This window comes from Eleutherodactylus coqui, chromosome 2, assembly GCF_035609145.1.
Source record: "Eleutherodactylus coqui strain aEleCoq1 chromosome 2, aEleCoq1.hap1, whole genome shotgun sequence".
Taxonomy (NCBI): domain Eukaryota; kingdom Metazoa; phylum Chordata; class Amphibia; order Anura; family Eleutherodactylidae; genus Eleutherodactylus; species Eleutherodactylus coqui.
The window spans coordinates 191,431,647-191,444,684 of record NC_089838.1 but is presented as its reverse complement, the minus strand read 5'-3'; the positions used below and the strand labels follow the sequence as shown (position 1 = coordinate 191,444,684).

Sequence of the window (13,038 nt, the reverse complement as noted above, 5' to 3'; positions counted from 1 at the left end):
TGTTGCTAGGCGATAACGTGGATACCCGTTACCTATCCGCAATGTCAACGGAAGCAGTCCATATGGGAACCCCAGGAAAATAGAGCATGCTGCAATTTTTAATGAAGAATTATTTTTCCATAGCATGCTAAGGAGGGTTATTGCTGCAGACGGGCCGCGGATACTGCAGGAAAAGCAGGAGTTTAAAAAAAAATCTGTATTGCGTATGTCCAACGGCGAGCCGTGTGGACCAGAAAGAAGAAGACAAAAGCAGGTATGCACGGACGCCGCTGCTGCCAAGGCCGGAATCTGTTGTGGGATTCCGCATGCAGAATCTGTCTCTGCCGTGTGCAGGGGGCCAAATGGTCTGATGTTGTGTTTTTTTGTTTTTTTTTTAAACCTTCACCTTTCCTGCAGGCCATTGCATTTCTTAAAGTCTTGGACAATCCCTTTAAGGCAAATAGATTTGTGTAGGAGCTGAAGAAGCAAAATTGTTCATTAAGACTTAAAGGTCTCATCCAGTCACAGGCGTCAGTAGTGATTCTTCCATGGCCGCTGAAGCCTGTCATTGGTTGAGTGGTCACATGCGCAATACACGGCATTTAGCCAGCTTCTTAAAGTCTGGGAGTAAGCTTGTATTTACAGGTGGTGCTGCCCTAGGTACAGAGTCTGAATGCACCCCATTTAAGGCTGGCATTACACTCACACATGTATTGAATTGGAGTGATATACAGGCTTTCCCTAGATGGCGCTTCTTGTGTGGAAGACTCACATGAACTTACAAGACTGCCTCCTTCCTGTCACTGCAGAAGGTCCCTGAGATGTCCTCTGTCAGAAGGAAGTGGGGTCACGGTGTAATGTGCCCCTCTTCACAGCCCCTACAGGACTCAATGGCCATTTAATGTCTTCATTAATTAAAGGGGTTTCCCCACCACTTAAAATTGCTTCACAGCCACTCTGTAATTGCTGGCTATAGAAGGTGGACAGTGATTGGCTGCAGCAATCACATGTCCTAGTCAGAAGCAAGAAGCACAGAGTGGCTGTGATGCAATTTTAAGTAGTTGGAAAACACAAGCAAGAAGCAAGAAAGACAGAATTACCTGTGGCTGAGCATTTTTCTAGTCACAGACACAACAGAGAACCTATGAAGGTTATTATACTAAAAGGCAACTTCAAATCTCAACGTCATAGAAGAATTTGGGAGTGCAAGTTTATAACCATCTTTGACACTTTCAAGATAGGAATCAACATTGGAAGAGGATTCATGTATCATTGGAGAATATGAGAAATTTATAGCACAGATAAGACGCAGGCCCCTAACACTAAAGGCCCATTTACACGCAACAATTATCACTCAAAACTAATTCAAATCCATGCAAATGAGCAATAATCAGTACATGTAAAGGTGAACATAATCCATCATTCAGCAGCAGAAGGATAAAGTATCTCAACAGACCTCAGGCTGTTATCTTCACGGGAGTCGGGAGATTACATTGTATCCTGCCAGACGCCCTGATGAGAACAGCGCAGCTGGAATGCTTTTTACAGGTAGTCGTGCAATCTAATTTGGTGTTCCATGGAGGCATTTTCTTAGGACTGCTATTTTAACAAATGAATACAGAGGCAAATATACTAAATGCAGAAGAATTCTGGTTCACTTTGCTCCAAAATGAAACTGGTATGCATGCCTTACACCATATTTGTTGTGTGTGTCAGATACTTTTTGTGCCTTGCTCAACAAGGGGTATGGTCTAAATGCTACAATGTGTGCCAAAAGTTTGTTGAAGAAATACTGGTGTACATTAAACCAACCAATAAGTGGTGTAAGTTAGGCCCAATGTGCAGTTGCACGCACAGGTTCCATGGAGGGAATCCTGCACTGAATCCGCCTGTGCCCGCTGCTATGGACAGTTTTTTACCTGTCAGGAGCCGGTGTGGGTATCCTCCGTCCATGGCCGGATCTTCTTTCTTCTGCACCGTGGATGCGCTCAGCACCGCTAATGCATCCCTATGGGCTGCTTGATTTGCGGATCTCCCTTGCGGGTGCCACAAATCAAATCCGCCCATGGACATTGGGCTTTAGACAAAAGTTATCATCCAGCATGAGCCACTGGGATCTGCTAAGAGCACTTATGTAATATTATGGTTTGGAGCACTTATATCATATTATTATGGTAAGTACAGTGGATTTCCAGGACATTTAAACATTCCTTATACAGGTCAAAAGTAAAAGGTGTCTGGTTGAAGCCTAAATACCTGATCTAACGTTGTCTAAATATTAGCAATATCTTGCTTTTTCCTGTTTTTGTCTGATGCAGTAGTGGTGTGGCAGTACTGATCGTGTCCTGGGTGTCCGGAGCTGAAGATGGCTGTCTTAGCTCTTGCTGTCTTTTCCTTCTTAGCCACCTTTTACATTTGACTTGTATAATGAATGTGTAAATGTCTTGGTAATCCACTATACTTACCATAATAATATTATATACGTTCTGGAAACTCGTGACCAAGAACTAAACCCAGACTGTATTTTCCCCTCAGCTTTATGTAGTTCCCTCTCATTACATTAGCTTCTCTTGTGTGCTTATGACTTCTTCTTTGGGATTTTTGCAGTTTATTAAATGGAAGAAATTGTACCACCGGTATCTTGCAAAAGATGCCAAGACTGTAGTGGAAATTGAGGAACTTCTTAAGACGAATGGGATAACCGCAACCAATCCGCTCTGTATACTGCAGCTAGTAAAGTAAGCAAGCTTTACACTACTACTTCACTCTCCAACATCTTTGATCTGCTTCCTCATGAAATAAAGAGTAAGGGGAAACAGATCCGTTTCTTGCCCAATAGAAAATAATGACAATGAATGCACATATTAATGAAATACTGACGCATCCGTTATGTAATAATTTTCAATAGAATATAATGGGTGTATTTTATTATCAAAAACAGACAGAAGTTGCGCCTGTTTCATATTTTAAACACGGGCGTGAAAAAAAACTTGCATGTGAATAGCCCTAGGGATTAGCATTAGCTCTATATTACGATCTGTAAAACACGGATCGGATAAAGAATTGAAATGTACTAGTCTGAAAATCTTTAAGATAGGTTATTAATAGTGAATAGAGATGAGCGAGCATACTCGTCCGAGCTTGATGCTCGTTCGAGTATTAGGGTGCTCGAGATGCTCATTACTCGAGACGAGCACCACGCGGTACTCGTCTCGATTAAACGAGCACTGACCATTGAATTCAATGGAGCCGGCAATACAGCCGGCTCCATTGAAAGCAATGGGCTGCCGGCAATCGCGGGATGAATTGTCGGGAAGGGCTTAAATATATAAGCCCTTCCCTGCAATTCATCCAGAAATGTGTAAAAATAAAAAAATATATATATACTCACCTGGTCCCGGCAAACGGAGTTCAGCGTGGCCGGCTGCAGTCCTCCTGAACTGCTCTGAACAGCTGTGAGTAGTATTCAGCAGCCGGGGATTTAAAATCCCCGCCTGCTGAATGAGCTGCCTCTGATTGGTCACAGCCTGACCAATCAGAGGCAGATCTCAGGCAGAGGCAGATCTCAGAGGCACTCATGAATGGGTGAGTGAGTGCTGCCTCTGATTGGCTCAGGGGCAGCTCTCAGCTGAATGACATTATATATTTAAGCCCTTATTTAAGACTTATATATTTAAGCCCTTCCCGACAATTCATCCCGCGATCGCCGGCAGCCCATTGCTTTCAATAGAGCCGGCTGTATTGCCTGCTCCCTTGAATTCAATGGGCTAACATCGTTCTGCCGGGACAAGGTGAGTATATATTTTTTTTATTTTTACACATTTCTGGATGAATTGCAGGGAAGGGCTTATATATTTAAGCCCTTCCCGACAATTCATCCCGCGATCGCCGGCAGCCCATTGCTTTCAATAGGCTAACATCGTCCTTCTCTGCCACAGCTGTTACAGCTGTGGCAGAGGAGAACGATCTTTACGCTGACAGTGCAGGGGGGGGTCTCACTCTTGCCGCTATTGTGGCTTAATAGTGGGACCTGGGAACTTGAGATGCAGCCCAACATGTAGCCCCTCGCTTGCCCTATCCGTTTCTGTGTCGTTCCCATCACTTTCTTGAATTTCCCAGGTTTTCACAAATGAAAACCTTAGCGAGCATCGGCGATATACAAAAATGCTCGGGTCGCCCATTGACTTCAATGGGGTTCGTTACTCGAAACGAACTCTCGAGCATCACTGAAAGTTCGACTCGAGTAACGAGCACCCGAGCATTTTGGTGCTCGCTCATCTCTAATAGTGAACGCTCTGAAAACCCTTTTAATGCTTCCAGTTACAGAACCAATACTAAATATGATTATGTACAAGGCCTTAATCCCTTAGTGACCACCCCATCGTGTTTTTACGTCATGCCCTTGCAGGACGTGTATGGAGGGAGATAGCACTGCTATCTCCCTCCATACATCGCGAGTGTCAGCTGTTTATTACAGCTGACACCTGCGGGCAACAGCCCCGACAAGCCAAGCAGCCAATTGGCACTGTTAACCCTTTAAATGCCGCCTTCAAATCTGTTTAAATCCCCCGAACGATGTTCAGGGGTCTTGTACGGCCCCCATGCGATGAGATCGGGAGAGCCGTGCGGCTGTCATTGCAGCCGGGGTCCTTCTGAAGGGCCCAAGAACTGTCATGGCAGAATGCCTATCAATACATCATACTGCAGGAGCAATCAAAGCATCGCTAGTTGTGGTCCCCTAGGGGGGGGCTAAAAGAAAATGTAAAAATAAAAACAATAAAGTTTTATTAATTATTTATTAAAAATTAAAAAAAAATACATATTTGGTATCACTGCGTCCGTAAAAGTCCAGTCTATCAAAGTAATGCATTATTTACCGTGCACGGTGAACATCAACCGAAAAAGAAATTAGGAACGCCAAAAATGCGGTTTTTTTTTGGTCACCATGTTGCCAAGAAAAAATCTAAAAAAAAGCTATCAAAAAGTCATATTCAAAAATGGTACCAACGGAAACTGCAGGATGTACCGCACAAAATGAGCCCTTGCGCAACTATGTCGACGGAAAAATTAAAAAGTTATTGTGCGCAGAAGATGGAGACAGAAAATAATTTTAAAAAATTAAATGCGTTTTAAAAAAATATAAGTAGTACAGCAAAAGAAAAACTATATAAGTTTGGTATCGTAGTAATCATACTGACCTATAGAATAAAGTTATCAGGTCATTTTTGTTGCAATTTGTGCGCCGTAGAAGCAATATGCACTGAAAGATGGCGGGATGTTGTTTTTGTTTCTATTTCTTTCCACTCAGAATTTTTTAAAAGTTTTTCAGTGCATTATATGGTACATTGAATAGCACCATTGAAAAATACAACTCGTCCCGCAAAAACAAGTCCTCATACAGCTATGTCGATGGATAAATAAAGAGTTACAATTTTTTAAAAGGGGGGAGGAAAAAACAAAAATGCAAAAAAGTGTGGTCATTAAGGGGTTAATCTAATAGTACATATACTGCTAATACATAGTTAGTAAAAAGTTAACGCACCCACTGATTATTACCATGTGACATTTACCAGCATGTTCTAAAGCAGTTTAGTAAATTTTTTCTTGATTTTTTGTCAGTCTTGGTGCCTTCTTTAACTTGTGAGATTGTTACATTTACGTATCTAGTGTTTTGCATTTATCTCATTAGTTAGTAAGGATACATTTTGATAGATGACTATTTATGTACTGACCTATGTCTAAATACTCTGTAGGTACTTTGCTACTTTGTCTACTCATATCGCTGACTCGAAAGCCATCTTGAAAAGTCTTAAAAGCCATTATTTATATGAAATTGCTGAAAAATGTGTTCTCCAAAGACTTCCAGAGCTGACATGTAACAGTGAGGTATGTGTATATACAGATTTCTGAAGTTAACCTCCATAAAGTACAGGTTCAACCTTTTTGTGTCCAACAATAGCATCTCTACATACTGTGGTTGACTAAATATGTGCAAACTTAAAGGGGTTGTCCCGCGCCGAAACGGGTTGTTTTTTTTTCAATAGCCCCCCCGTTCGGCGCGAGACAAACCCGATGCATGTGTTGAAAAAAAAACCCGGATAGTACTTACCCGAATCCCCGAGCTCCGGTGACTTCTTACTTACCTTGCGAAGATGGCCGCCGGGATCTTCACCCTCGGTGGACCGCAGGTCTTCTGTGTGGTCCATTGCCGATTCCAGCCTCCTGATTGGCTGGAATCGGCACACGTGACGGGGCGGAGCTATGAGGAGCGCTCTCCAGCACGAGCAGCCCCATTCAACACGGAGAAGACCGGACTGCGCAAGCGCGTCTAATCGGGCGATTAGACGCTGAAAATTAGACGGCACCATGGAGACGGGGACGCTAGCAACGGAACAGGTAAGTGAATAACTTCTGTATGGCTCATATTTAATGCACGATGTATATTACAAAGTGCACTAATATGGCCATACAGAAGTGTATACCCCAACTTTGTTTCGCGGGACAACCCCTTTAAGGGCTCCTACCCACTTGCGTTTTTTTAAGCTGCATTAACGCTGCGTTTTTTATCACAAATGTCAATAGGACTTTCTAATGTTAAAAACGCGTCGCACAAAAATCGCAAAGCACAAACTTGCGATGCGTTTTTAAGATTAGAAAGTCCCATTTAAAAAACGCAAGTGAGTAGGCACCCTGAAACAGGCTTCACACTGGCGACTGAGTGAAAGAGCATGAAAATGAAACCAATGATTTTCAATGGTTTCATTCTCATTTGCAATGCCTTCAGAAGAAAAATCTGCACTATCGCCCATTGAACGCATTGGGAGTGCATTGCGCTCCCTGACACAGCTGTGACAGCTATGGCAGGAGATTCCTTCATCCCCACAGCTGTGGCAGAGGTTCGCAATGCTATCCTATTGCTTTCAATGGGGCCAGCGCTGCTGCCGCCCCATTGAAAGCAATGAGTTGCAGGCAACCCCCGCATTGATGAGTTTCAGGGAAGGGCTTGAAATATAAGCCCTTCCCTGAAAATCATCCCTAGCTGTACAGAAAAGTAAAAAAAAAATTAGCTCACCTAGACGAGCTGTCCGGCTCTTTTGTCCGTTCCCAGCAGTCATCTCCAGTCTTCTGGAGGATGGGGATTGAAAAACTCCAGAAAGCACTGCCTCTTATTAGCTGATTGATGAATTGATGAATGGCTGAGCGCTGTGACCAATCACAGGCAGCGCTTAGCTGTCATTCAATGACGGATGGGTGCTGCCTCTGATTGGTTACATCACTCAGCCAGTCAGAGGCAGAGCTTTCTGAAGGCGGGGATTCTTTAATTCCCGTCCTCCAGAATACAGGAAATAGCTGAAAAAAAGGTATTGACCTGAAGACCTGCTTCAAACCTGTGCTATAAGAATAGTATTATAGCTTGAAGGGTTACTGTATCCAAAGATTCGTTGGATTTTGTTGCACCAATCACAGAAGATTCTCCACACCCTGTTATAGGTGAATGTGGTCATCATTGGAGTACATAAAACCTCTCTGAAAAGTAGATCCTCTCTGAGTGGCAGATGCCAAAATTCTCCTTTCAAAAGATCTTTCTTGCATAGGGAACAGAATCTGTCTCCTTTGGCTCTCTCCCGGGTCGCGATCAATTCAATGATGGATGCCCCCCATCTCCGGGCGATTGACTGAAAAATCTCTTGATTCAGCCCCCATTCTCTCGGATGTAATGAGTGGCAGTTCAGAAGATCTGCAGATGTATCAACCACACCTCTGATATGGATTTTTGAAATATTGACCAGCTTGTGTTCTGCCCACTGAATAAGGATGCATTTCTTTTCTAGTAAGGCACTCTGTGTGCCCCCCTTGCTTGTTCAGCTAGACAACTGACACCAGAGTGTCTGACTGGACTCTGACAGAAGCATTCTGTAGATTCCCTTTGAAAGTGTCTTAGAGCTAACCTGATGGCTCTGAGTTACTAGGCATTTGAGGACAATGCTTTCTCTTCTTTGGACCAATGACCCTGAGCCCAAGGTTTCTACAGCAGAGCACCCCAGCCAAAGTTGAGGCATCTGTGGTTAGGATGAGATGTTTCCTGGGAGCAAAGGATCTTCCCTGGACAAGTTGTCTTTCAAAAGCTACCATTTCAAAGTGCTTCGCAAATGAACTGGAAGAGCCATCAGGCGATCCAGATTGAAAGGATTTTTGTTTCATACTCTGAAGAGCAACAACTGTGATGGTCTGATATGGGCCTTTGCCCAGCGAACCACTTCTATTATAGAAGCTACAAACCCCAGAACTCGGTCAGGGATTGTGGATCAACCGACTGATTGAAAACATAATCTGGAGTCTTTTCTCTTGGAGCAGGACCAACTTCATAGCTCTTGAGTTCAGGTAGAAACCCAGGACTTTCAATAATGTTGAAATGTAGACTAGTTTATGAGGACCCGTGTTGTTGAAGACAACTGATAGTCTTCTGAATGTAAGTCTGAAGAAGTGCCTGGCAGGGTGCTTTGAGGAACCAGTTATCTAAACACGAATGCGAAAAATTCCCTGCTTCTGGAGAAAAGCCGCCAGAAGACGCAGGGTGCTGAGGATAAGCCGAAAGAGAGAGCTTTAAACTGCAGCAAATTTGACAGTTCTTGAAGTGGGCAACTCTACGAACGTCTACGAAATCTAATTTGTCAATCCTGAATTTTTTTTATGAAGACACTTGTTGAGGTTCTTCAGATCTATAATAAGATACCAGTTGTCTGGTTTGGGTATAGAAGCCTTCTACTTAACCACTAACAAAGACTAACTCTAAAGCGTCTTTTTCCAGAAATTTGTCCTGATATTTGAGGGCTTCTGTCTGAGTTTATGATGAACCTTGAAGGGGAAGGAACTGTGAATTCCAGTTGGTAGCCTTCTTTGATAATATCCAGTACTCAGTGATCTGTGGTAGATTCCTTCCAGGCTGTAAAAAAATACAATAATCTGCTACCCACAAATGGGGTTTATCTACTGTCAAAATACATTTTTGCATTTGGAGGAGCCAGATTTCCTTTAACGTGCAGATTCATCATTACGTCTCTTAACCCTCTTGGCTCTCTTTTTCCGAGGGTCGAAAAGGCCTACTAAATCTTTTGGAGCGCTCTCATTGCTTTTAAAGGCTGCTGGCTTGTCCTTTAAGGGTATTTGGGATTAAATTGTCGACGTCCTCATTCAAACTTTTTAGGATTTTTGTGAGTCTGTGGTTCGAATGGAGGGGAGATAAAATTATTTTTAGATGAAGTATCTCCATTTCATGATTTGATCGAGATTTCCTTTTATGCAACATTGGATGTTGCCATAGCTCTGGCAAATAAATGCACCGAATCTAAGGAAAGTCACATGAGATGTCTGACGAACTCTTCATAACTGGGAACATCTCCAACATGTCTTCTCTAGTGGTGCCAGCCACAATCTTTTCTCATAACTGACTCAATCCTATCCTTACCGCACAGGCAATTGGTAGGCTGAGGAAGTCCTTACCTGAGCCACAGATGTGTCAGAAGTTCACATAAAAGTATCAGCTTTTCTATCCATGGGGTTTCTCAGGAGAGATGAATCCTCTGCAAGAAAGACTGATTTTTCCGGATAGTTTTGCAACTGCTATGTCTATCTTAGGCCTCCCTCACACAGGTATTTCGTAAAACGGTTCTGAAAACGCTGTACTAGGCTCGCATTCATGTCACTGGGGCTGCTCACACAAGGCTGAAAACGCAGGGTTTCCAACGCAGGGTTTTGAAAGCGTTGTTCTATTCTTGGCTGTTTTCAGCTGTGTCTCTCCCATTGAAATGAGTGGCCTGCGGCTTCAGCACAGCTAAAAGCGCGACACAACTTTGTACTGCGTTTTTATAGCGTTAAACGCAGGTTGCTATGCCAGCAAGTCTGAAAAAAAGTTTCCAGCTTCCTTGGCTATGTTTTAAGCAGTGCTGAAAACGCAGCCAAAACGCTGTCAGAACGCATGCCAACATTGCTGGAAACACAGTGTTTTTGCAAACGCCCGTGTGAGGGAGGCCTTAGGAGGGTGCTCCAGGATTCACACACACTATGCCGAATCCTATTGATCACTTTAAATCGATTTCTCATATATCCGTCCTCTTATCAGGCTTTCTCCATTTCTTCTGCATGACCTGGTCAGTGAGTGGATGGATAAGGAAAGCTTTTTTTCCTTTATCTGGGAAAATAAAACCTTCTCTGTTTACCTTCTTTTTGGATTTTGTCTTTCTCTACCTGAACCATTTTCTTAACAGATTTTATTAATTTAGTAGAAGACTCCTACTTGAAAATGAAATTGGCATCTGTATTGGAATCTGAATCAGAGGAAGCTAACTGATCATAATATGTACATGGCAGACCTGGAAATCATGATTTGACCTCTAGTTGCCATGGCAACCATTGGCACCACCTGATTGGAACTGGGAAGTGCCATTGGGTTAACCCTTTGCAATCCATTTTTGGATTCAGGGTTTCCTAGGGGGCTTTCTCTTTCTGCCATTATACAATAATGCCATCTGCTGGCTAGAGCCAGTACTGCAGTATATGACATGACGGAGAGGCCCCCAACAACAGCTTGGCCAGTAATTTACAGTAAGAATACCCTGCCAGACGTCCTCCGACATCGGAGCTGTACAACCTTCAATCAGAATGTCTTTAGATGTCAGACAGTGGATTGGAAAGGGTTAAAGGTAGTAGCTCTCTCCAAACCCTCTAGATGCCGCTGTCTGCATTGTCTTGTCACCAGACGAGAAGACCTGATCTCCTGTAAACCGTACTACAGAAGCCCTTGGCAGATTTATGGGATGTCATCATTGACACCCCTATCAAGCTTTCTGTTGGCTGCAGCGGTCACATGGGTAAACAGCCCCATAATACCACTGCTGTCAAAGTAAATAGAAGACCGGAGCAGAGCGAGGTGAGTATAGTGTTTTTTTCTTTAATATATTTAGCGTTGTCCCGTCCCCCCCTTCCCTCCACTACCACCATTGTTCTGGACTTTGAAAAGCCTTTTAAATATAAATGGTGATATTGACACATGCACTTTAACCCTTTGCAATCCAATTTTGGATTCAGGGTTTCCTAGGCGGTTTTCTCTTTCTGCCATTATACAATGTACAACCTGCTGGCTAGAGCTAGTACTGCGGTATTGGACATGCTGGAGAGGCCTCCGACAACAGAGTGACCAGTAATATACAGTAAGAATACCCTGCTGGACGTTTTCCGACATCGAAAGCTGTACAGCCTTCAATCAGAATGTCTTCAGACGTCAGACAGTGGAGTAGAAAGGGTTAATATTTGAAGATATATTGCTTTACTTATCATGTAAGACAGTGCTGGAGCCCAAAGCGGTGTAGTCCAGGGCTACTGCATGCACAGTAGTATCGGCACAGAACTTGGGCAGTGGCACTGTCGGGTGGAAGTATCACCATCTTCTCCCTTCTCGGAAGTGTAGGATAAACAAACCTATACCTTTACATAAGCTTGTTATCTACTGCGTCTCATATGCTGCTGTGCAGTTGGATGTTTTTAGGAGTCGATACTGCTGTTTAGTTGATAAGGATTTAACTTGATGCCTTACTACGTTTTGTGTCTTGTTGCAGAATGTGAACGCTTGGGCCGTGCTGGCAGTAATTGCTCTTCTATCAACCACAGTAGGTGATATCCAAAAGCTAATGGGCTGCTTGCAACACTTCAGATCTCCTCTAAGACTTGTTCAAGTCATGGAAGCGTTATACTGTTTGGCAACCTTGCTGTTTGCAATGAGAGAGCAGAAGATTCTCATCAGTAATAGGTACAAATGAAAATGAGTAAACTATCTGAGTAATGATCTGAAATAGGTAATACAAGCATTTTGCTCAGATTGCTGTGCTTGAAGGGGCTGCTAAAACTTTTTGGCATAACATGTAAGAAGCCGCAATGATCCGAGACCCTTTATTATAATATCGTTATACAGCTGTTTCTTTTCCAGAACTCCAAAGTCACACTTTGTATATATGTTTCCTTTCTCCTCACCTCATACTCAATTCGCATAGAAGATTTGGGGCAGACTTTGCCATATGTACAGTATCAAAACTTCAGCCACTCTTCACAACTATAAGGCCTCAAGTCCACGGGGAAAATCAGGCCCGTCGTAGATTCTCTATGGAGAATCCCGCAGCGGGTCCCTCCTTTCCCGGGGACATGAGGCTAAATATAAGATTAAACTTACCTGTCTGGGCGCTGCGGGTCTCCCCTCCGTCGCGGCCGGATCTTCTTTCTTCGGCCCAGCGGATGTGCATGGCACGCCGGCAGCGTGCCGCGTGCATGCAGCGGGCACTCATTTTTTTTAAACTCCTGCTCTCCTGCACCGGAGAGCAGAAATTCAGGTACGGGTGTTCCACGGATCTGGACGGCTTCCATGGGCTTCAATAGAAGCCTGCAGGAGCCGTCCCCGCGGGAGACCCGCACTAAAAATGGAGCATGCCACGGGTGATTTCCCGCACACGCAATCCGCATCTTGTGGAAAAATGACATCTGCAGGTATTTAACTACCTGCGGGTGTCCAATGCATCCCTATGGGGCGCGGGTCACGCTTCGGATTTTAAATCACATTGTTCCCGTGGATATGAGGCATTACTGTCCTCCGGTGTTTTCTTTACAAAATGAAAAAAAATAAAATAAATCTTGTTATTGGTATATCACCAACTTATTCCGCAGAGCTTTCAGGTAATTTATTACCCCCCCCCCCCACCCCCACCAAGCTGGGTACTTATTTTACCAACCTTGGAAGGATCGAAGGCTGAGTCAACCTTAAGCCGGCTGCCAGAACCATGCATAATTCATCACAGTTGCTACTTTTTGTATGTACAATGGTTGCCAGATTCTCAGACTTCCCTAAGTACTACGTGCTTTGGTGTTCTCTTGCTCTCTGAGCAAAGGACCTGCAGGATAAGATGAAAATAGTGCTGACATCATCAGTGCTGGTCCATCTGAGAGCACGGGGAGTGTCTCAGACTACTGAAGCACATAAACAGCAGGTGCCAGATATACAGCTGACAACTGCCTACA

At 43.7% G+C, this 13,038-nt stretch overlaps 1 protein-coding gene across 6 annotated transcripts in view; it reads left to right on the top strand.

Annotated features, from left to right (window-relative positions):
• Positions 1-13,038, top strand: part of FBH1 (F-box DNA helicase 1) — a 68,472-nt gene that overhangs the window by 10,072 nt on the left and 45,362 nt on the right. For all 6 annotated transcript variants that reach the window (XM_066592116.1, XM_066592115.1, XM_066592119.1 and 3 more), the window contains 3 exons: positions 2,587-2,717; positions 5,733-5,865; positions 11,592-11,782. In XM_066592116.1, coding sequence (XP_066448213.1) covers positions 2,587-2,717; positions 5,733-5,865; positions 11,592-11,782 — 455 coding nt within the window. The remainder of the gene's footprint in view (positions 1-2,586; positions 2,718-5,732; positions 5,866-11,591; positions 11,783-13,038) is intronic.